Source organism: Neolamprologus multifasciatus, chromosome 15 (assembly GCF_963576455.1).
Source record: "Neolamprologus multifasciatus chromosome 15, fNeoMul1.2, whole genome shotgun sequence".
Classification (NCBI taxonomy): domain Eukaryota; kingdom Metazoa; phylum Chordata; class Actinopteri; order Cichliformes; family Cichlidae; genus Neolamprologus; species Neolamprologus multifasciatus.
Genome location: NC_140453.1, coordinates 12063908 through 12087898, shown reverse-complemented (window position 1 = coordinate 12087898; position 23991 = coordinate 12063908). Strand labels below are relative to the sequence as shown.

General features: G+C 41.3%; 1 protein-coding gene across 6 annotated transcripts in view; it reads left to right on the top strand.

Moving 5' to 3' along the window:
* utrn (utrophin) overlaps positions 1-23991 on the top strand; it is a 201181-nt gene that overhangs the window by 134478 nt on the left and 42712 nt on the right. For all 6 annotated transcript variants that reach the window (XM_085133820.1, XM_085133817.1, XM_085133818.1 and 3 more), the window contains 7 exons: positions 344-490; positions 4046-4124; positions 5454-5514; positions 13308-13369; positions 15041-15115; positions 22497-22698; positions 23222-23307. In XM_085133820.1, coding sequence (XP_084989946.1) covers positions 344-490; positions 4046-4124; positions 5454-5514; positions 13308-13369; positions 15041-15115; positions 22497-22698; positions 23222-23307 — 712 coding nt within the window. The remainder of the gene's footprint in view (positions 1-343; positions 491-4045; positions 4125-5453; positions 5515-13307; positions 13370-15040; positions 15116-22496; positions 22699-23221; positions 23308-23991) is intronic.

Here is a 23991-nt window from a genome sequence, read left to right as displayed (position 1 = left end):
TCTGCTGCACCTCAGATCTTAATCACCTGAGGTACAGCCAGTCCGGGCACTCGTATTTCTTTATATCCGTGTCATTTAGCGATCCACTTTAGATTAAACGGTTTGTTGATAGATTTGATTGCAACCAGAGCAGCACTTGTCTCTAATATGGGAGACAGGTAGGACAGTACACGGAGGAGACTTTTTAAATGCAAATTTTAAAGCTGAAGCTGAGAACTTGTTAGATTTTAGGTGGTCAAACAAGAAAGGGATAAACAAACAGCAGTCAGCAGTTTGGACTAAAGCATATCTTTTTAGGCTAATCTCACAACTATAATACAAATATGCTATCATCTTTTCCCAGGCCTTCAGAGAGGAGATTGCCCCGTTGCGTCAGGACGTTCGAATTGTCAATGAGCTTTCTGCTGAGCTGACACCATTGGACATTCAGCTGTCGTCCACAGCCTCAAGACAGCTGGACCAGCTCAACATGAGGTGGAAACTTTTACAGGTACTTTAAATCCCCCTGAAACAGTTACAGATTTTGGAGCAGGAGTAGGGTTTTGTATGTGTGTGTGTGTGTGTGTGTGTGTGTGTGTGTGTGTGTGTGTGCATTTTTTCCTCTATATTTTGTCACAGTTGTCTAAATGACTTCAAAGGAGACTGCGCTGTCTCGTTGTTTTTGTTTTTTGTGTCTCCCTCGCTTTTTTTCACTGTATGTCAATTTTACTTTGTCAGCTGAACACACGGGGGATTTGGAGCCGTCCCTCTCCCCGTTTACTTGTTTTAGTTGAACGCAGCTTTATGTTCAGTGCAACACTTTGTCACTACACATCAGTGGTCACTATTCTCGCAGCGCACCGGTCACATCCTTGGCTCTCTGCACGCTTGATAGTCACAGCTAGATAGTCACGAGTGTTTCTCAGAGTTGAACATGTCTCAGACCTCGAGGAGAAGTCGTGAAAAAGTCTCTTAACAAGTTATTACAAGGAGATAGAAGAGGAGTGGGTTTTGAGCATGATCGCTGGAGTTGTGTAGATATAATTTAGACAAGTTTCAGTCATTTTTGTATTCTAATTGGGGATTTTTAAACTTAAAGGCGCACTGTTAGTCAGTTTTTAATCTCTAGATTGCTATTCCAAAGTAGCTTTTCTGTCATGTCTCTTAGATTTAGGGTCCTTGGCATTGATACCCAGTGATGCTTGAGATCTGGAGTGGTAGAATGTGGTAGGACTTGACCTAAGCGGCTAAGAATGGCAGGAGACAGGTGCTGTCCAGTGTAGCGAGTGATTTATTCACTATTTTGTGATCAAACCTTATTTACAAAAAAAAAAAAAGAAGCAGCAGCTCAACTCCATAGTTAACTCAGTTCAAATAAACATAACTGAACTTAAATCAATGGAAATTAAGGTCAAACTGCACACAGCTACGCTGACCTGGTCCTTTCCCCCCTGAACCCCTGCATTCATCTGCTTAAATAGTCCACTCACCCCTGGACTATTCCATTCAGTAGGTAAGATGAACATTATCATACTCAAACCTATACTGCTACCCTTTACTAGTAATAAAATCTCTACGGTGTAATCAATACAAATTGCACCAATAAATCCATTTCTGTATAAACACAGTCTAAAATTCTCCCCCTTCTTCACCTGGTCTCTTCCTGTGACCTCAGATTAACCAGGAAGCTATAAATACAGGAAGTAAAGCTATAATTTCCTCCCTTTGTTCCTGGAACACAGGTAAGTAAGGTGAGTTCAAACTACACCAATTAACAGTTGAAATAAATAACATGTTAACTTAGCAAATTTGTCAGAATTGATTTAAACCAAGATGTTATTTTACATAATCTGTAAAAGTGCAAAACCTAAACAAACCCGGGATAGTAGATGTTTGCCTATTGCAGACTACATATGAAATATGGTTAAATCAAAACAAGAATGTTAACTAAGAATATGGACAAATGGTGTTCTCACCCACTTTGTCACATAGAGGAACTAAATACAGGTTAGATGTTCAGCTGTGGACATGAGACAGATGTAGAGTTTTTTTCTAGTGCAATGTTTTCTGTTTATAATTGAGGCACACAGTGTGGTTGCATTATTCGGGAATTTAAGCAGGAAAAGAAATGTGGCCCCCCTTCCCCGCTAAGCAAAACTGGATAGCTGTGCTAATTTGTAGCCCTGTGATTTTTTTTTTTTTTTTTTTTTTTTTTTTCCAGTGCACTGCACAGATACCCGCTAACAGCCTGGAATATGACTATAATTTAGATTGTGAGTCAGAGAAGGGCTTAGTTTCATTCTGTCTCTCTCTGTTGTCCGCTCTTTTCATTTCTTTCAGTCTGCAGGACGGCTTCAGCTTCACTAATAAGCCAGATCTGGCTGTGTAGTTTGATGGTTTGGTTTTCATTTCCAGACAGCTACCATCTTCCTTGCTGTGGGAGAGTGAGGATAATAGTCACTAAGTGGCCAAAAAAAGAAACTGAGCTACTGGTCTTTCTGTACCCATTTCCAGGATCCCTCTGTGATCTGGCTGATTTAATACCCGAGGCTCATGTGTGAATGTGCGAGTCTCAGTATTACAGGCTGCCAATACTGTCCAGCTAGTCGGAATGATGGAGCAAAGCAAATCATGTGCGGCAGGGCACAGGTGCAGTGCCTGAGAGGTCAATACACGGCTCTCAAAGGAGCGCGGGAGTAAGAGTCTGAGTGATTGATAACTTAAATGCCTTTCACACAAGTTTTTTTTACAAATTTTTTTTATTTTTTGTAAGCAAGCTGAAGTAGTAGTAGAGATAATAACATGGAGTAAACAGCAGTGTTTTAGCATTGATTTTGAAAGTGTATAAGATTTTATGTTAACACACAAATAGGCACAGTGTGATTCTGGTGCTATGTTACAACTGCACCCAGACAAAACACCACTCTGTCTCTTCTTTCATCTTCCTGGCACTATGACACTATCTTCTCCATCACACATTCACTCTCATTACACTAGTAGCTTAATATTCCCCGAGGGATCAATAAAGTAGTGCGTTCTTATCGTGCCCTATCCATCTCGTAAATCTCCCAATCTCGCCTAATCTCTTTCTCTTACTGTCTTTTCATCTTTATATCGGAGTGTTTTTTTTATTTTTTGTAAGCAAGCTGAAGTAGTAGTAGAGATAATAACATGGAGTAAACAGCAGTGTTTTAGCATTGATTTTGAAAGTATATAAGATTTTATGTGAACACACAAATAGGCACAGTGTGATTCTGGTGCTATGTTACTTTGCTGATCTTTGCACGAGCATGTTTCTGATTGCCCCATATTGATATATATTTGTTGTTTTTGTGGGATTAGCTCAAAAGTAAAGATTTAGGAAACTTAGTGTTCTTGTGTGCTGCCTGATTTAGCTTCTTATGTGTTTCCCCATTGAGTTTATCTCTTCATTTTTCAATTTTTAAAAAAACCTTCCATTAATGCTCTGTTTCCCATTACGGTCACATATGCACATGGCACACTTCCATGAAATCTGGATAATGGGTTTCCCTCTGGTCCCAGCACCATGTGTCTATACTAGATGGCGGATTTGTGACCTGCAAGTCTATTTTGGTCCACAGTTACCTGTAATTGTCACTGCAGTGATTTACTATGGGGTTTGAGCTCATTGTGTGCGAGCATACAGCCGTACTGTGATTGACTGCATCCGGTGTAGCTACTTATTAGCTGACACGTGCATGTAAGCACTCAGTTACCTGCTGTTTGTGGGTTTGACACGTGCTCAGCTAATTGAGGCTGCTTTATAATTTCCAGACAATGCTAAATGTCCTGAAATTGACACCAAGTGCCTGTGAGTCAAGTCAAGACGTGATACTGTGTGTATGAATACCTCTATTGGAAATAAAGTTTCTTGAGTTGGGGTCTTACAGAAAATCCACTTGTAACTTAATTGCACTGAAATTGAATTCTTTCCAACCATGATGCCAAGTCTAGCCACTGTAAAGTTCTGTCTGTGCGAGCAGAGCCTGCCAGCCCACAGCTGACTGTCTGTTCTTTGTGTGTGTGTGTGTGTGTGGTCATACAGGTGGCAGTGGATGACAGACTGAAGCTCCTTCAAGAAGCCCACAGAGACTTTGGCCCCTCCTCCCAACATTTCCTCTCCAGTGAGTACCGAGCCTATTACTTCTCTAAGGAAATTATAGATTTGGGGTGACTTGGTTTGATTCCACTCAGTTACACAGTTTCACATCGTCCAATTTCTCTCCCATGCCCCGTATTTTCATCCTCAGCCATATGCTTCACCGTCACGGATGCTCAGTGGGCACGTGCATACACATAGCGTGCAGACGCGCCACTTCACTCATGAATAATGCAAGGATTAATTACAGCTCTGCACTGACTCCTTCCTCTCCCTCCCTCTTTAGAGTGGTCATTAGCAGAGCATAGAGAGTTAGAGACAAAGCTGGAGAGAAAAGACAAATGCAGAAGCGTGAACATTAAACAGAGCAGCCAGACTCCGGCTCCCTGCGCCTCTGTCGCGCTCTCCCTCCCTCTCTGACTTTCGTCATTTTCTATAATCATACAGCCATTAGTGTTCTCCCCGTTCCACCTGATTTGCTTTGCTGGCTGTCAGACACGGAGACAAAATGGACGGTGTGCAATTCAGAGCAGGTGGCGGGCTCAGCCGGCATGCTGTGTCACCAACAGACACGAGTTTACAAAGTAAGCGCTGCTGAGAGCTCAGCAACTGCACCCAGACAAAACACCACTCTGTCTCTTCTTTCATCTTCCTGGCACTATGACACTATCTTCTCCATCACACATTCGCTCTCATTACACTAGTAGCTTAATATTCCCTGAGGGATCAATAAAGTAGTGCGTTCTTATCGTGCCCTATCCATCTCGTATATCTCCCAATCTCGCCTAATCTCTTTCTCTTACTGTCTTTTCATCTTTATATCGGAGTGTAGAGCTGTGTCAAGGAGGAGGGAAAGTGGGAGGGCAATAAATCAAGTAACATTTCTGCTTCTTATTGCTTTTGAGAGCATCTCAAGAGTTATATTTGTCTGGTTTTAACACTGTATTAGCTCGTCGTTTTTAAGATTTCCCTTGCTTGTCTGTGTTTTTTGTCCTGTTTTGTGCCCCCAGTTTTTTCTCCCTCTATTTAAAAAAACAAAAATCTTTTCTTTCATGTCCCATTGTCTCCCTCCTCCGGATTTTCTGCCAAGAAAACAATATCCATTTACCCCACCCCCCCCACCCCAATTTCATGCTCTGTGAGAGTCTTCCGTATACATCTAGACTGTGTTATAATGGAAGTGTTACATGTAAAAATTATTTCAAGTCAAGGTCCAAACACTAAATAGATTATTATACTGCTTGGTGGAATTGTGCAGCATTTATTAAGATGGCGTTTGGATTTTAGTTGCCCGACTTTTTGTCTTTCCCCTCATCTCACTGCTCTCTTTATCTTTGTCTCTCTCTGTCTGCAGCATCTGTACAGCTCCCCTGGCAACGTGCAGTTTCTCAGAATAAGGTTCCTTATTACATCAAGTAAGTGGCGAGAAATGGCTTCGATAGCACTCACTGTGCCTGTATAAACTGTATGCATGCGTCTGCCTGTGTGCTGTAGTAGGTTAGAAAAAAATGGAATGGAATGATTGTGTGTGAGTGATTTTTTTTTCCAATCAAATTTGAGTTTGCTTTAATTTTCATTCTTGGAATTTCTTTGCCCACTGGTAGTCTCAAGCACCTGAATTTTATTACATGACCTTTTGCAGCGTATGACCATAGTAGAATATTTCAAGTCTAGACTGTGCAACTTTGTAAAGTAATCTCCTAAAGGACCTCTAAGGCTTTTAAGGGAGTATTTATAGGGCATGACCCTTTTGTAATTTTGCAATAACTTCTTCCTTTTAAACAGTCAGTTCCCCAAAGTTAAGTCCGTGCAAAGTTCATTTGTACTTATTTGAGAATAGTGTAGGTAACTGTCTGTTGAAGTGACAGTGAGCAGGCTGGTGCCATGTGTCATGTCTCTTGGACGCTCTACTCAGGCAGCATCATTGTCTAAACCCTTTCAGCAGGTCATCCACAAATCAGAAGGTTGGTGGTTCGACCCCTTGGTGATTAAAGCCGATTAGATAGCAGGTGCAGAAAATGACTGGTGTTGACTGATGATAATGTATGATGGGGTTTGAATGGGTGAACGAGGCAGGCTGTATAAAGTGCTGTGAGTGCTCAAGTAGACTATGCATTCACACTCAAGTGATCAGGAGCAACTGCTACTTTTGACCGTCTCCTACCTCCTGAGTGTTTTGAGCGCTCACGTGGAATCGAAAAGCTCCATATAGAACCGGTTTATTTACCATTTACATTTATTTAATGTCCTGATCTGAATCTCCTGACATTGTGTTCGTTTCACGTGTGAAAACAGTCTTTACTGTCATACGATCTTTTCTGCCTTTAAGTAACAGATTTGGTAGAAAAGTTGAAGTTTGCACATTTATGACACCTTTATTCATCTCAAGGTAGATTCAGATGCGGGCAGTATGGTGCAGACGGAATAGATACTATTTTTTTTGATCTGCATTTTGAAAATGCTGAGAGCTGATTGTGAAATGGCTCATTATTATCTGATCTTTTCAGTTTTTTCTTTTGTGCGTCAGAGCTGTGACCTCTTGTGTTGTGTAAACACCGCCTGGTCTTGGATCTTAGTAGCTATTTGTTTTTCCTTTGTATTTTCTGTGAATTTTCTTTGTCGTCCAATTAAGAACTTCTTTCTCTCGTGATTGGTTTTTGTCTGTAAATTACCATTCAGGCTGTTTCACCTGCACATTTCACATTCAGTTCAACAGTAGCACTTCCTTTTGAATAGATAATATCTGGCTGAATCCAGGACTGTAATGACTTTAGCTTGACATCTCGCTTCCCATTCAAATTTTTTGCCAAATCACTCCAAACTGCAGGTTTTTGCTTAAACGGGCAGAAATGGTGTCCAGGAGAGCTTTTCTACTGCTTAGGAGATGTCAGTTTTGAAAGCATAAAGGACCTCATTATCCAAAAAACATCTAACTGTACGTCACTAAATTGCTGCCTTAACCAGATTCACACTTATTTTTGTCTAGCGGTTAGAAAACTCTATTTCAGCTATCATTTATCAGTTCTGCTGCTCTCTGGTTTCTTTTATAACGCTGTTACTGCCTGTATTTATTTTTAGGACGATAAAGTGGTAGCTTTTTTTTCAGGTTGCCCTCCTAAATCATCCTGTGCCCTGAGTGGAAATGTCACTAGCTCAGTTAAAATTGTCAAATGGCCATTTACCCAAGGGAAAAACCCCACTTGTACACTGTCCACAGAACAGTCCACAATAAAAGCTACAGCTATGAAGATTTAAAGATACAGTCATGTTTCGGTAACGAGTTAAATGTCTTCAAAAAAAGTTTGATGAATTCATTTTCCAAAAGATTCTATATTATTAAGTGTGGTCACAATCTCAGCTTGGATAGTTTTTATTTTTATGTAGAAAATCTGTCTTGTTGTTGTTTATTTGGTGATGCGTTTATGTGCATATAGGCAGTAACGAAGAAAAACAAAATTTCATAATAATCTTTTTTGCTGGACAGTATCAAGAGGCTTAAGTGTTAAATCATGTTAATAAGACAATGTTTATGTACAGCCTTGTGAATGGTGTCTAAAAGCCTTGTGTTTTTAGAGGAAGTGGCATGTAAAGCCATTTTTAGATGGAATAACAAGACAACACTGTTTTCTGCCTGACTTTCAGTCTCTGACACTATTGTGGAGACATTTTGAACCAATCTTTTTTACAACGTGGCTTCACTTCGTTGAGGTTTGTAGGTATTTGTTTATGCACCGCTCTCTTGAGGTCCCACCACAGCATTTCAGTCACTATTTAGTTGTCAGCCTCATATTTGTTACACAGAGGAGTTTATGGCTGTGAGGTTCCCTGTGGCTGCCAAACAAGCTCAAATCATCACCCCTCCGCCACCGTGCTTAACAGTTAGAGCTGATATGCCGTTTGCCAAACGCATTATAGTCAAAGGGCATTGTTCCAGAAGTCTTGTGCTTTGTTTTTTGTTTTTCAGAGAGGATTTCTCTCTTTATCTCCAAACAATCCATGCTTGTTAAGTTCTTTTCTCCTTGTACTCTCATGAACTTTAACATTTTTAACATTTAAGCTGCCGATTGAGGCCTGTAGAGTCTGAGATGTAGCTCTTTGGGCATTTCATGGTCTGATCTTGGAGTGAATTTGCTGGGATGTCCATACCTGGGAAGTCTGGCATTGTATTCACACACCCACTTTCTCCAGAACAGTAAACTGCCAAAGCTTCTGCTTTTATAGAGGTGCTCACACTTACTGGTGATGAGGTGCTGAGGTGCACTTGATTAGCATTTGATTAGCAGCACCTGGCTGCTTCTTACCCTCTTAATTTGGGTGTCAACAGTAAGGGCGTCTGAAAAAAATCTTTGTTTTATATGATAGGTCCCCTTTAAAGAGCTAGGTAATGTGTAGACGAAGACAAACATGGGATTTATATATAGAGAGAGGGGAGGGACACCTGCTTTGGGTTTGGGCCTGCATCTTGGCACTAGAAAGGGTTCAGATGTGAAAGCCAGTGACTTGGAGGACAGGATTTATAACTTTAGAGTCAACAACAGCCTGTGATCACAGATGTGGCCAGCCAATGAACCTCCGTCCACCCACTCATACAAACACACAAACAAAACACAGGGGTATTCACAGAAAACTGTACACAGAAATGTATTTAGAGACACAAGCAGTGATATCTATTTTTTCTATTTCAAATTGAAGCTAGTCTACAGCAGTATCCTCCTCTCTCACATCCACACATTCGGCCTCGGAGGCAGTTATAAAATTCCACCTAATTTGTTGTTTAAATTCAAGTCTAAATCCATCTCCAGGACTAATCACAGGTCGCTTTTTGTGCCTTGACATCCTTGGGACATCAGTGTCTCTCTCTGAAACATTCATTTCCCCAAACCCCTCCCCATCTCGTCTTCCATCTCCTTTCATACTCTGCCTCTTTTCTCCGGGCTGACAAAGGGCCTCTGATTAAAACTGTCTTTGTCCACCCCCTGTAGCGAGCAGTTCCAGTGACATTTTGTGGGGAAACTGAAATGGCTTCACATAAGTCCGGTGTATTTATTGCATCATGCTGGCAACCTCATATGCTTTCCCATTTCACCACTGGCACCCTCTCGACATTCGAAGAAATCTTTGGCTGTGCTGTCTGTCTGTGTTTGTGTTAGGAGACATTTGGCACTGTGAAATGGTGCCAAACGGTTATGGTGGGGTTGAGCCTAGCAATAACCCCCCCCCCAAAAAAAAAAAAAAAAAACCCAAAAAGAACCAGCCACTCTGCTCACTGTGACAGTGTGCTCCTCAGGATGTCTAGTTTAGGAAGTTTTAATAGGAATCCTAAACTATTTGAACCATAACTCAAAAGCCCCAAAAAGGGGGATGCTATTATAGGAAAGATGGGGGTGGCTTTTTAAGGGAGGGTGGAGGTGGAGCGGTAAGAGACAGAAGATGTCAGGTGGTGAATGCAGGCACTTATCACCTGTCACAGACACTTGGTGATAAGCCTGGCAGGCTGCTGTCAGTGGGGGGAAAAAAAAATAGTTCCTGAAATCTTCCTCGTGCTTACTCAGATATTTCCCTAATTCTGTCTCTTTGGATATCCAGATATGCTACTAATCATTCAAGTGCACGCTCATGATTATTCATGAAAGTCTCTGAGCGTGTGACAGTGACAAATTCCCACCACCCACCAGCAAAGCGACTGCAGACGTGTTTGGCCACACTGTTGCCGTTTTTAGTTTTTAGGGAATCGTCTCCGGCCGTGCTGTGATTGTAGATCTATCCAAGAAGGATTTTGGCTTTTCCCTCAGGAAATATGAAACTTCTAGGTTACTTCTAGGGTAGAGGGAAAGAGTAGGAGGTTGTTGTGGTTATAATTTATTTTTAAGAAGCACCAATGAAGACGTAGTAATTAGCAGAACCACTTTAACCTTCAATGAGACTCTAAGTAGCTGGAAATTGTAAAGCTACACAAGCTTGATAAGCTAAACTGCTATTATTATTATGATCAGTTAATCTAAGAGGGTCAGATCGTATCATTTATGTCATATAACTTCAGCTGCCTATTTTGCTGACTTGGTGAGACAGAAATCTCATTAAAACATCTTGTAAAAGGTTATTTTCCCCTCACAGTACCCTTGTGGATACGTAAATATCATCCTTTTCTTTGTGCCTGCTGCTGCATCCCCTTTCTGTGACGCCGTTCGACTTGTAGATGGTTATTCTGAGATGTCATTTAATGACTTTTATGAGGGGAAAATGTCACATGCATTAAACAAGACCCAAGAGGATTCATCTCCAGAACTCCTGTCTCGCAGTTATCCGCTGCCTGACGAATCGGCAAAACCACTACGTGTCATCAGTGGCCGCTTTAATTGCCTTGTTTCTAATTGAATTTCCTTTTAATTTGATGCATATGAGAAGTCATTTTCCACTGTGGAAATCAATGTCGAGGAATGTTTTCAATATCTATCACGCTAATTCTTGAGTTTGAAAAGCTCGAGATATTGGAATGAAATAACTTCAGACGCTCAACTCGATTGAAATTGGCAGCCTTGCATCATGGTGTGCTTTTGGAGTGTTTTTGAACTTTGTGGTGCATTCAAATGCTTCTTGAAAGTTAGTAAAGGACACTTATCCATCGTAAAATCACCAATTAAACAATTAAAAGTAGCTTAGTTAATTTATTGACTCATAACCTGGCTTAATTTCATAAGGTAATAAAAGATTTTCGCTCAGACAACAGCATGGAGATAAATAGGATTTGGAGCGTAGGAAGAGAGGGAGTGACAGCTGTGCTGTGTTTGCATCTGCTGCTGGCGACACTAAACAGGGATCAGTGATAAAAGCCAGAATGAACAACAATGCTGAGGACAGGCTTAGGACTTACAAGTCAACGACATCCCGTGATCACTGATATGCCCAGTCAGTGAAACATTCAAGAATGCTTCTATTTGTTGACTACAGTGTGAGCTAAACAATATTCCTGAAAAAGGAGGGTCTGAATTTACATTACAATGCGCTAAACACGTATGAGCCAAAGCAGCAGAGTTCAAAGAAGCATAATGGGCATGACTACTCGGCCGTCTGGTCTCCAGTTGTCCATCTAGGCTCAAGTCCACTCCTAAATTTTGTCGGTTTACCTTTCAAGGTTTTCTGGATCATGACCATTAAACTTGGATTGAATTTTAGGGAAGTGAATAAAAAAACTTGGGCATGCACCAAAGTTTGGGGCACGAAAACTCAGGATGTTATAGTAGATGTTTTGACCCTGTGGGATAAATTTACAGTGCACAATACAGTGGAAAAAAAGGAGCAAACAAAAATAACAAGCATGCTCCCAGGCTGATGCACCACCTTTCAGCTTTTCCACTGAAAGCTGCTGTTTCCAGTCAGGTAAAAACAGCTGAGACACAGTGATCATCTCTGGGGATAATCGTCAACACAAAAGTCCAGCCAGTGTGAAATAGACACAGATTTTTTGCTCTTTAGCAAAGTTAGCCATCCATGGTAAAACGTTGTAAAGGTTTAGTTCTAATGTGTGTTTACTGAATCAAGCCGTCAAGCGTGATTTGTTTGTATAAGGCCAACCTTACCCTGAATTTTACTGTGGATGAATGTTTCACACTGCGCCATCTAAACTGTAACAGCTTTGTCATAAGTGTGCCATCACTTCACTTAGCTTTCTTTTTTCCCCCCCTGCCTTCCTACAGGACAACAAAAGGATTGACATTGCAAAGGGAATATGTTGAGGGGAAAGAAGTGAAGACAGTTAAATTTGACAATTCAGTTGTCCCCATCATGGCATTCATGAGCTGTGGATATGAGCACAAGCTGTCTAATCTCTCTGGTGATGGAAATACTGGCTGCCGTGTGTGTGTGTGTGTGTACAGAAGTCTGATTTTTGATGTTTTGTGAGTTCATGTGTATCCTATCAGTGTACTAGTTCTGTCTTGTCTGCCATGTACCATTCGACACGTCGGTGTAAAAAAACGTTTTATTGGTGATAGCTGCTTGCGAATGTGGTCTGCATAGAGATTGTGCTCTTTCTCCTCGTGTTCGTTTGTGTGGAGCAAATATCAGCGAATCCCATGCCAGCCTTTGACAATTTAGGCAAATGTTTCGCAGGTCCTTAGTGCAGGAATGTCCCAGCGTTAAATATGCCTGCTCAGGTGTGAAAAGGGTCACCAGTCTGCGTAGCCACTGAATAGCGATGAACATCTGCGCACGAGGAGGGCTTATGCCATCCACTTCGCCGCTGCGCTTCTCTGTCAGCACTCGGCTTTACTCCCTGCCGACTGTCAGCAGAGAGCGAGCCATCGCAGAATCCACAGGGGAGCTTCTGCATTCTGAAGCAGACTTTTATTTTTTTTTAAAAACATCTTCCAGAAAACTCCTCAAACATCCCACGCAGATCTGAGTGTGGCTTCTGACAGCCAGGTGCCTCCTTGAAATATTATGCAGGCGTGTGCACACACACACACACACACACAGACACACACACACGTAAGGCCACATCATGGCCAGAATAATAAATAAAAGAAGTGATTGGCAGGCGAAACAGCTATGTTTGAGCATTCTTTTTAAATGTGTTTTGGTTTTTTTTCCTTCTCCTACTGTTGGTTTTCTGACTGCTTTGATTTGTGTTAGGTGTGTGTGTGTGTGTGTGTTTGTGTTAGGTGTGTGTGTGTTTCTGTTAGGTGTGTGTTTGTGTGCGTGCATGCTGTGGCTTCTACCTGAAGCAGAAATGTAAACAGAAGGTTTAGACTTGGTCCCCTCATGTTTATTATGGTATTTGAAAGGAAAGGTGTGTGTGTGTGTCTGTGTTGTTTCCTTCAGAGTTCTGTGATTTATGATGTATTCGTAGCCTCTGTCTCCATTTCAGGGGTGATAACAAAAGAGATGCCAATATAAGCGTCCACAGTGTCTGTACTGTTCCAGTGATGATGATAAAAGTAATGTTAGCTTCTGTGTATTTCCACTTGTTTATCCTTTTGCTCAGTTTCTCTGTATGATTTTTGCATACCTTTCTTATTCAATGTTTTTTTTCTATCTTGTTTTTTTGTGATAAGCCTTGAAAGTGTAGAAAGTATTTATGAGTGTGTGTGTGTGTGTGTGTGTGTGTGTGTGTGTGTTTAGACATCAGCAGTTGTTCTGTTTATGTGTCAGCTCATGATTTTGTGTATTTTGCACTCTTAAGTTTTCTCTTCTGTGTTTCCATTTTTAGTCATCAGACACAAACGACCTGCTGGGACCATCCAAAGATGACAGAACTCTACCAATCACTAGGTATTGAACATAGTATTATGTATGAGGACTTAGGCTCCCGACTTATTTTTCAAAATAAATGTCGCTTCAGAAAATTGCTAAGAATAAACTTATTTCCAACTTTATATAGTGTTATTTAGCTGGGGTTTCTTTGCCCAGGTAATAAGATACTGCCGGAGAAATGTACAATGGAGATATTAAAAATTCAATTTAAAAACATTTCTATAAAAAAAAAAGACTGTCACGCAGGATAATCCACAGAATTCACTGTCAGCTGTTTTTTTCCCCTCAGCATTTCTTTGGTGGAAACTTGTTCCAATGCGAACTTTTCACAGTCTGTACTTCATATTATCCAAAGTACTGAGGTTGCTGATCCTGAAAAGAGATGCTGCTGTTGAATATTTCAAATGTAATCTGTCATTGCTCTGTGCTTCACATAATGCAATTTGTCTGTATGATGCTAGGGTCCAAAAACTGTTTTTCTGGTCTTTAGTCCTGTCACGGGGCTAAAGATGGGGTACCCCATGGACAGGTCGACAGCTCACACAGAGACAGACTCATATTCACAACTATGGGCAATTTACCATATCTTTGTACTGTGAGAGGAAGCCGGAGTACACAGAAAATGCACACCAGCACAGGGAGAACATGCAGATGCCACACAGAAATGTCCAATGAGTCAAACCCAGCACTTGTTAACCACGCTAACACAAGGCTGGTTTTGTTTTTGTGAACTAAAGTTTACTTAAAAAGTATGAATTAAGTGTTAATTTACTGAATGTGATTTGTAAGTCAGGTAAAATTGTCATTAGGTGTCAGCTGATCGGGACGTATCATAGCTGATACATTCCCTGACTTCGTCCAACTCTGGCATCTCTAAGAAACTGATTGAGAATCTCAAATAAAGCCGATGCATGCCTACAAAGCAGCGGAAGGCTATAAAAAGATAGCAAAGTAAAGGTGAAGAAGAAGAATACTTTAAGACTGAAATGTACATCTGCTGGACCGGGAGGCAAAGTAAACCCTCACATGACTGCAAAGTAGCTGCAGAAAGGTTTAAAGGCTCTGCAGCTTTCACGCACAATCAGGTTGTGGGCTGAAGCATCATCACTGTGATCTCAACTTCTGCACAGCAATATCTGCATGAACAAGATCACCTTTTAAACAAGTGATGTGGCTCTTTGAAGCAGACCTCTTGTTTCTGATCAGGGATCAGCACAGTGCTGTAGACCCATTCTCACTTGTCTGGTTCATTTACTCTTTAGATTTGACTTCATGAAGCTGACACGGTGATCTTTTCCCTCTCTCCCCCTCCCTGATAATATCCATATGCGTGCCTGTGTCCCTTCAGGATCACCCGTATGACTGTGGTATTTTTTTAATGAGCTGCCAGATAAGTAATAACCTGTGAAACTTTGGGAGTGTATTCTGTAGGCCAGGAGCTCAACAAATAGCACCAGACTCCACTGAGATAGAACTCACTAACCTAATTACACAGTCCATATTAGCACCCTCTCGCCTCAGCCGTCTCCACAGACAATAACTAACAGAAGTCAGATTTCACTGAATACAGAGGTTGCTTGTGTTGCCCAGAAGGCAGATTTCTGCTGCATTTTGTTTTCCAATTTTCTGCCTCTGTTTTCCTTTTTGTCCATTTACCTTTTATCTCTCTGTCTCCTTTCCTGCCCGTAGCGGACTTGAACAATGTGAGATTCTCAGCATACCGAACAGCCATGAAGATTCGCAGACTACAGAAAGCACTGTGCTGTAAGTAAGATGAACACACGCGCGCGCACACACACCCACAGACACCTTAATACCTACAGCCGCGGTCTGCTTCTTTTGATGTTTGGGCTCAACAAGGGGATGCAGTAATGATTTGAAGCTTTGCTAGATGCTGTGCCAGAACAGCATAGGAGCCAAGCATATTTTTGGCTTTAAAATTACCCACTCTGCATGAATTTGTGTGCGCGTATGTGCATGATTCTTTGCATACAGAGTCACAGCTGGTGCTTGTGTTAAGCCTCATTTGGTGAGCACAGGTGGAGCTTTTTTTAAAATAAATAACTAAATACATTCTCAGAATGAGAAAGTGATGTTTATAATGTAATCTTCGATAGGAAGTTGCCATTACTTAGAGTCTCAGGTGGCTATAAACACCATATATATATATATATATATATATATATATATATATATATATATATATATATATATATATTTATAATATATACACAAATACACACACATCACAGGTGCATGTAGACTCCTCCATGTGGGGTTTCAACCAGCATGGCAGCAGCTACTTGGGCTCAGCTCAACGTAATAATGGTGACAAATGTTAACCATTATCCAGCTGTTGACATTATTAGTGCACCTCACACTGTGAGCCTACACTGTTTATTTACATCCTGCTGTTTGTAGGAAGTTTGGAGTGTGTACGAGTGTAACAAATACCACACATCAAAACCGTACCGTTACCTCAGACGGTTGTGTGCATGTGCAGCATGTCCAGCAGGGTATATCAAAGTGTGTTATTGTGTGTGTTGGTTGTTAATGAGTTTGAATGATTCAGGCGTTTTAGTTTGCTATCTCATATTGCTTCTGTGTGCGCGTGTGATTGTGACGATAATGCATTAGCCTAAGTGAGTTCGACTTGGGGCACTGCGATTCAATTTCATTCATTAGACTGGAACAGTCACAGTATACAAACACACACTGACATGCACACACACACACATGCACATGGAGGCACAGAAGGATCAGTAGTTATTAGTTATTAGCCTGGATTCATGTGGAATCTTTGCTTGGAGATCCATGTGTCTGACTGTTTGTGATCGTGTGTGTGAGAGAGAGAATTTGACACACACGTGACGGGGATACTATAAAACGGCTAATTGGGTTAAGTCTGTGCCAGGGGGGTGGAGAAGCACAAATGAGCTTGCGTGGCATCCACTAATGTGCCACAGCCTTTCAGCTCCATACCAGAGTGTGTAATGACAAAGCTGCAGAGAAGTAAAGTTTTGCTTTCTGATAGCATAGCTGCCCTGCTGCGTCCACTCTGTGGATTACTCCAGTAATTAGTGCTGTCTTTGAGGGCAGGAGGGTGAGAGAGATGTGCAGTGTGGAGGTTTTTAAGTATTTATAGAAAATTCATTAAAGGTCAGAAGAGTAATGCAGAGAGAGAGGAGTTTACAACTGTGGTTTATGTTCCTGTATACCTGTGAAATAGATTTGAACCGCCCATGTATTGAAATGTTTTGATAAATCTGAAACAAGAAGCAGTGACCATAAAGTACGGTAGATTTTTAAATGTTAATGATTCTTTCTGTGGTAATTATCCCACTGTCTGCATTTTACTTCCTGGTTGGTTGACCTGCCAGTGGATCTAAGCAAAGCACTAATTAAAAATCCTGTTGGTATTTGAGCTTCATCCTCACCTATTAATATATTCTTGTACTATGTAACTAGATCCTGACTCTTGTCATGTATTTATTGAGCAGTACATGTGCTGTAGAAAACAAAGAAGGAGATGCTGTAACATTTAGAGAAAACTGCTTATCTACTTTTTTTTTGCTGACAAAAACAAATGAGATATAATTTGTTAATTAGTGAGCTTAAAAGGTGCTGGTCGGCAGATTTTTTACTTCGGGCAGAGACAGCCAGCTGCTCGATCCAGTGTCATATTAAAGAGCAGGATATTAGCGCAGTTTTGATTATCTTATTAACTCATTAGTGGGATGTGTCATTGCTTAATGTCAGATATTTAACAGATTTAAAGGACCAAACCGGCTGTTGCTTTCTTGAAAATGGAGACAATATCGTTACTCTGGAAGCATTTTGTTTTATAATGTTATATGTTACATGTTTCTTAGTCTGAGCTTTTTTTAAAAAAAAAAACTCAATACAACAGTATGACTTCACAGCCACGATTAGTCGACTAGTCACGATTACGTCGACTATCAAAATCGTCGACGACTGATTTAATAGTCGACGCTTCCTTTGAAGCTTTGTAAGATCACAAAAGATGCAGGAATAAGTAGTAGGATTTAAGAGTGTAATACCGGACTGAAACAGAAGATGGCAGCACTGCATGTACAAGGATGCCAGCTGCCGTTAAACCCCGAAGAAGAAGAAGCTGTGTCCCAGAATTCATAGCGCAGCCCAGCTCAGTTTACAACAATGGCGGCAGCTAGTTAGTTTTAATATTACTCTTATTATTCTTTCTGGGTCACAAATTAACATATTTTCAGGCGAGAATGTAACTGTATAAAACTCAAATATCTGCTCAGTTTATCAAGACACCACATATTTTCAAAAGCGCTCCGACGTTTTCGGAGACATCTGTTACCCACTAGCTCGATAGCTAGCTGGGGTCAAGGCTCACTAGAGCCGCTGAGAACACCGGGCCTTTCTCAATATGCGTACTTGTGCGTACTTGCGTTCTCGTGTACTCGTGTTACGTCATCAGTCGGAGACCAAGTACTGTTCCAATTCGAAGTACGCATCAAGCCGAGAACGCGAAAAAGTCCCGGATGTGTTCTCGCTCTGCCCGTTTTATCGAGCATGCATCGGTGGTGACTTGTGTGGACTTGGTACAGCTAAATATCCCAGAATGCATTTCGTTCAAAACTCAAACGCGGACGAGCGGGACTAAAAACTTTTAAATATTACTCTTTCTGGGTCACAAAATAAACTTTTAAGTTCTTTTCAAGCGAGAATGTAGTTGTGTAAACTTCAAATATCTGCTCGATTTATCAAGATATCATATATTTCCAAACAAGCTCCGACGTTTTCGGAGACGTCTGTGACCCGCCAGCTCCATAGCAGACAGCGAGGTCGAGGATTATTACAGCCAGCGAGAACAGCGGACTCCCGGCACATCGTTTTCAACCCCCCCCCCGCGGTCTTTTCGCTACTCAGGTTAAACAAACCCCAAACCCCAGTAGCTGTCTAATGTATTGAGTGTCCACTAAAATAAAAATAAAAGCGTTCTAACATCTCACCTGCTTGTTTTTATTAAGGTATGTACACGTATGTGCATGTACACTATTTTTATTAATAGAGATTTCACTACTGAGGTTAAACATGATATATAAGTCACTTAGATCACTTCTAAATGTTAATGTTTGGTTTATTTGGCTGTGATTAAAGTTAAGCTTCATAACATATTACTCACAGTTAAATTAAGAGGGGACGGCAGTAAAAACTCCGGACCTGTGACATCATCAAGTACGCTGGTGTTCCAATTGACCCTGTGCACGAGAAAATGCTAACTTCCTGGTTTGAGACCGGATGTGGGGTTGTACATTTCCGGTAGCTTTACTTTGCGGTCAATCGCTACTGCAAAGATATACTCCAAAATCATGTCCAAAACTCGAAAACGGAAAGATTGCGTTAAGTCACAAAGAGCAGAAGGTGGGAACACTCACCACTGTTGTGTCATAAAAAATCTAATGATCAATTATGACATTTAAAGAGTTTAGATCGATCAGTTGTTTACATCACTCAACACAAGCAGAACTGCATTACTGCATGCAGAAGACACATCGTCCACATTCAGAAGCACATCTCTGTATAGTGACTGGTCTTATGATTTAAACAGGCAAATGTTCAGCATTCAAACTACAGGTGAACAATAGTCAAACCAGGTGTTTCCCCCATTATGTCGATATCAGCTAGTCAAGTACACACCTACACAGCATGTTAACAAACCGTGAAAAAAAGCCACACAAAAAATGAATGATTGCTGGTAAGGGTTTCTACACATTAGTATTTACGAAGGGTATGTTGTGACTTACCTTAAAAATTACAGCGGTCCCTCGCTAATAACGCGGTTCACCTTTCACCTGGCTGTGAGATTTTTTCGTGCAAGTTTGCATGCTTATTTTTTTACATCACATTGTCCTGCGTCCTGATCGCTGCAGACGATCTCCTCCGTGACGTCTCTCCTGTACAATACAGAATCTCTGCATTGATCGCTAGCAGTGTGACTCTGAAGTGCTGTATGTCTACAATGTCCACGACACGTTTTGCACGTCAAAAAATAAAATTGGCTACTTGATTTCACCTATCACTGGTTATTTTTAGAACATAACACCCGTGATAAATGAGGGACAGCTGAGAAATATAACATTTGAATCCATTTTCTCTTTTGCCCTGAGGCGCGGGGGAAAAATATCAACAAGTTGATGAACATTATTTACAGATATATTGGGTAAATGCCCAAGACATCTATAGAAGTGTAAATCGCCGCTTGATTCATTCATTTGCTTAACTTGTTTTGGACCGTAAACCAGGCGCGAATAGGACACCGGAAACAAAGCTCCCCACAGGAGTTTCCGCACCGGAAGTAGCATATGCTAACGTGCACATAGTCAATTGTACAAATCGCGAGTCCGTGCTCGCGTTCTCGGCGAGTCCGTACTCCCGTGCGTTCTCGGCGAGTACGTACTCACCGAGAACGCGAGTACGTACTCGCGTACTTGAGAATTGAGAAAGGGCCACCGTGTCGCTACCCGATCTGTACCGGAAACCCGATCGGTACCCCGCATGCGCAAATCTTACGTCACTTCCTCTCTTTGCCAACATTGCGACATTCAGTATATTTGAATGATACGGTTAGCGCCCAATTAGCCCCTTCTCAACAGAAGAAGAAGAAAACATCTGCACATGCGCGGTACGGATCGGGTAGACCCGATTTGTACGGTCCGACTTTGCACATGCGCAGTAAGGATGCTTCATTATTGCAAACATTTTAAGATATACTTATTATTCTAAACATTTTAACAGATACTCTGACCCATAACTATCGTAAAACGCTACGACCGGAAGTAGACACCTTTCGCGCATGCGGGGTACCGATCGGGTTTCCGGTACAGATCACTACCCGATCCGTACCGGAAACCCGATCGGTACCCCGCATGCGCAAATCTTACGTCACTTCCTCTCTTTGCCAACATTGCGACATTCAATATATTTGAATGATACGGTTAGCGCCCAGTTAGCTCCTAGCATTTCTCAACAGCCCTGCCTCCTTTTCGACTGCCCGGGACATTTAAACAATGGATAATCCGTATACAAACAAATTCATGCTTTTCTCCTCAACAGAGAGCGTTCCCCGATTGAACAACAGTGCCGTAAAATAAGAAGAATGGCGCCTAATTACAGACTTAATAATATTGATTTAGCAATGTGTCACGTGAAGATTCATCAGCCAGATAAAGTGTTTACTGACAATTGACAGTGATAGCGGACATCATCATCACTATTTCAGTCAATCCTCTCCTCACAGACAAGCATAAACACACTCGACTATCACTAAATCAAATTTAACACACGTTTGTAATGACGCCAATTCATTTTACAATGGGGTTCATTCGCTCGGTCAGCAGGTGGCAGTATCCTCGTACACTGGGGAGTACACTGCCATTAAACAAACAGAAGAAGAAGAAAACATCTGCACATGCGCGGTACGGATCGGGTAGACCCGATTTGTACGGTCCGACTTTGCACATGCGCAGTAAGGATCGGGGAGTCCCGAGCCGTAACTATCTTTTTATTTTTCGTTTTTGTCTACATTGTACTGAAATGCTTCATTATTGCAAACATTTTAAGATATACTTATTATTCTTAACATCTTAACCGATACTCTGACCCATAACTATCGTAAAACGCTTCGACCGGAAGTAGACACCTTTCGCGCATGCGGGGTACCGATCGGGTTTCCGGTACGGATCGGGTAGCGACAGACACACCGGACTCCTGGCAAATCGTTTTCAAACCCACTGCCATCTTTCGCTACTCAGGTTAAATATATATAAGTCACTTAGATAACTTCAAAATGTTATTGTTTGGCTTTTTTAGTATTTTATTTGTTCCTGAGTAAATCGGTTTGGCTGAGAGAAGTTATAGCTTTTACACAGCTGAATAAACTTCAAGAAGACAACTGATTATCAGAAGTGTGAGATGCTCAATATACTCCGGTGTCCCGTTATATTTTAGATAGCAAGGAGTTTATTAAACTTCACCGAAACAATCTGCAAATTTCATTAAAATTTAATAAACTATCATCTTGTCTTTATTTTTAGTTAGCACATACCTTAAACACTTAAAGCTGTAAGCTAATGATAGTTATATAAGAGCAGATGCATGCTGGTGCAATAAGCTGTATGTTTTATGTCCAATGGATGCATGATCTGATTAGTCGACTAATCGCGAAAATAATCAGTGACTAGTCAACTACCAAAATAATCGTTTGTGGCAGCCCTACTTCACAGTGACACTCAAAGCTTAATATACTCCACTAGATTTCCATATTGCTGATATCAGTATATTGTAATGAAAACAGGCTGACGTCATCATAGTGTAATTAAAACATCATAAAACATCAGATTTTTAGTATAATCCTTGTCCTTCGAGAGGCGTTACGCTCTCTGAGTGCTTTTATATTTCCTTATTCTAAAAGAAGTACTGCACTGTTACAGTTAAAGGCCTCTTACGATGGGGAGTTCATGCTCAAGCGCTATAAATACAGCAGCTTCTCTTGTATTTATTTATATTTTAGGTACTTCGTCTCGATGCGCCGGCTTTTTTATTCAATTATCCTCTTTCGTTCGATTTTCCGTCCTTTTTGCCGTCTCTCTTGCGCTTCAGATGCGTAAGTGAAGGGGACAGTATGATGGAGGCATAATTGAAATTCTATATAAAAATATGGTTACATTTTTGTTTTTGTCATTCTAGAGCCAAGACTCCAGAGAGACTGCTCTCAGTCTGATTCATTTCATCTCTGTTCCTCGTTTGTCTATTTCTAGTTCACATTTCTCCACAATGGATCCATCTATTTTCTGTCTGTAATTCTGGCCTACCCCTGCACTTATTTTTTTTATGAAACTATTTTGATAAAATATCAGTAAAGTCTGTAGTTTAGAAGTTCTATAAGTAACCTGTGCCATTTTCAGCTCTTTGTCCTTTTCTGATATCTTGACATTTGTTGAAAAAATCAGAGCAGCTGCTGAAAGCTCAGTGAGCAAGCTGGAAAGGTTACTAATGGTCCTGTGTTTCTTTGTCCCTTTCTTCCATTTTCCTCCCGCCTCCTTCTCCTCGCTATTTCTCTCCTTCTATATCTCGACCGCCCATTCATCTGCAGTGGACTTGCTGGACCTCAGCGTTGCCCAGAACACCTTTGAGCAGCATAAACTCACCAATAACAATCAGCTGCTTACCGTTCCCGACGTCATCAACTGCCTAACCTCTATCTACGACGGCCTGGAACAGGAGCACAAAGACCTGGTTAACGTGCCTCTCTGCGTTGACATGTGTCTCAACTGGCTGCTTAATGTTTACGACACGTACGTATGCCATCTGCGATACATGTTGCCTTACATATTTGTAGCAGTGCTTACTTCTTCATGCTGTTGCATGCACATGAATGATGTACTTGTTTAAAATTAGACTGCATTAAAGAAGCTGTCGTGTCAACAATGCACATCCTCATGCTGTCATCATGTTATATGCATAAGTCGGCAAGTGGGCGTGTTACGCATTGTGCTAATTTAGGAGCAGATTTCATATGTAAATATAATCTGCTCTCGCCAGAACATACAGTACTGTCTGCATAATCATGTGTGCACTCATACACTGTAAACCAACCATCTCCCCACTCTAAATACCGTTTGTGCGCATTCAGGGGAAAAAAGCACAAACAAATCACAATGTCCTGCACGTGATCCTTTCCTGTCTTGGCACATAATGGTTTTATGTCTCTGTTGTTGCATGTAATTCAAATCTGAAATGATCTCGCTACACTTAAATTGAATGTATACTCAGAAACACACAGCAACAGTAAATGTAACTAATTTTCACTGTCTGCAGTGGTCGCAGTGGGAAGGTCCGGGTACTGTCTATGAAGATTGGCCTGCTCTCTCTCTCCAAGGGACACCTGGAGGAGAAATACAAATGTAAGTGTCAGCGAGTTGGTGTGACGTTTGATTCTGTACACGTGCATCTAAACTCACTCGCGTCCCTTTCTTAAGAGACCAGCCTGTCTCAGATTTCAAGTGATACTGCTGCACGATGGCTGTACACCCAGCAGTATTAATCAAACTCGAGACGGAGAGGAGTTAGAAATCGGGTCGTCTAATTGGATGAGAGACCACCTCCGCGTTTCTCTTGTTCTTTATTTAATTTTCTATTCTCCCTTATTTTTTAGGATTAGGGAGCGTGAATATAGGCTTGCTGCACTGGGAGGAGAATGTCATCCTAGCTTCCTGCTCTTTGTTTTTGCTGCTTTATCTCTCTCTCTCGCTCCCTGTCTTCCTTTGCTGTCACTGCTCACGCTACTGTTCATCCATCTAACAGTTCCACTTTATCTTTTGTCCTGTCTTACTTAGTCTTGCTTCCATCCTCTTTCCTTTCTTACTCTTTCGCCTCCTTTTCTCTTCCCATGGCATGGACTCCATCCCTGAGCCTATTCGTTCCACTGGCAGTTTCTATTAGCCTGAGAAGGGTATCTAGCATGGTTGATTGCGTCCTTCCTCCTTTACTCTTTTAGGGTCTCATTGACTGTCAGTCCCTTGCAGATAGCTGCACTGCATTGCACACGCACCTAACTAGGTGTCCTGTTATTTGACACCCATTTTTGA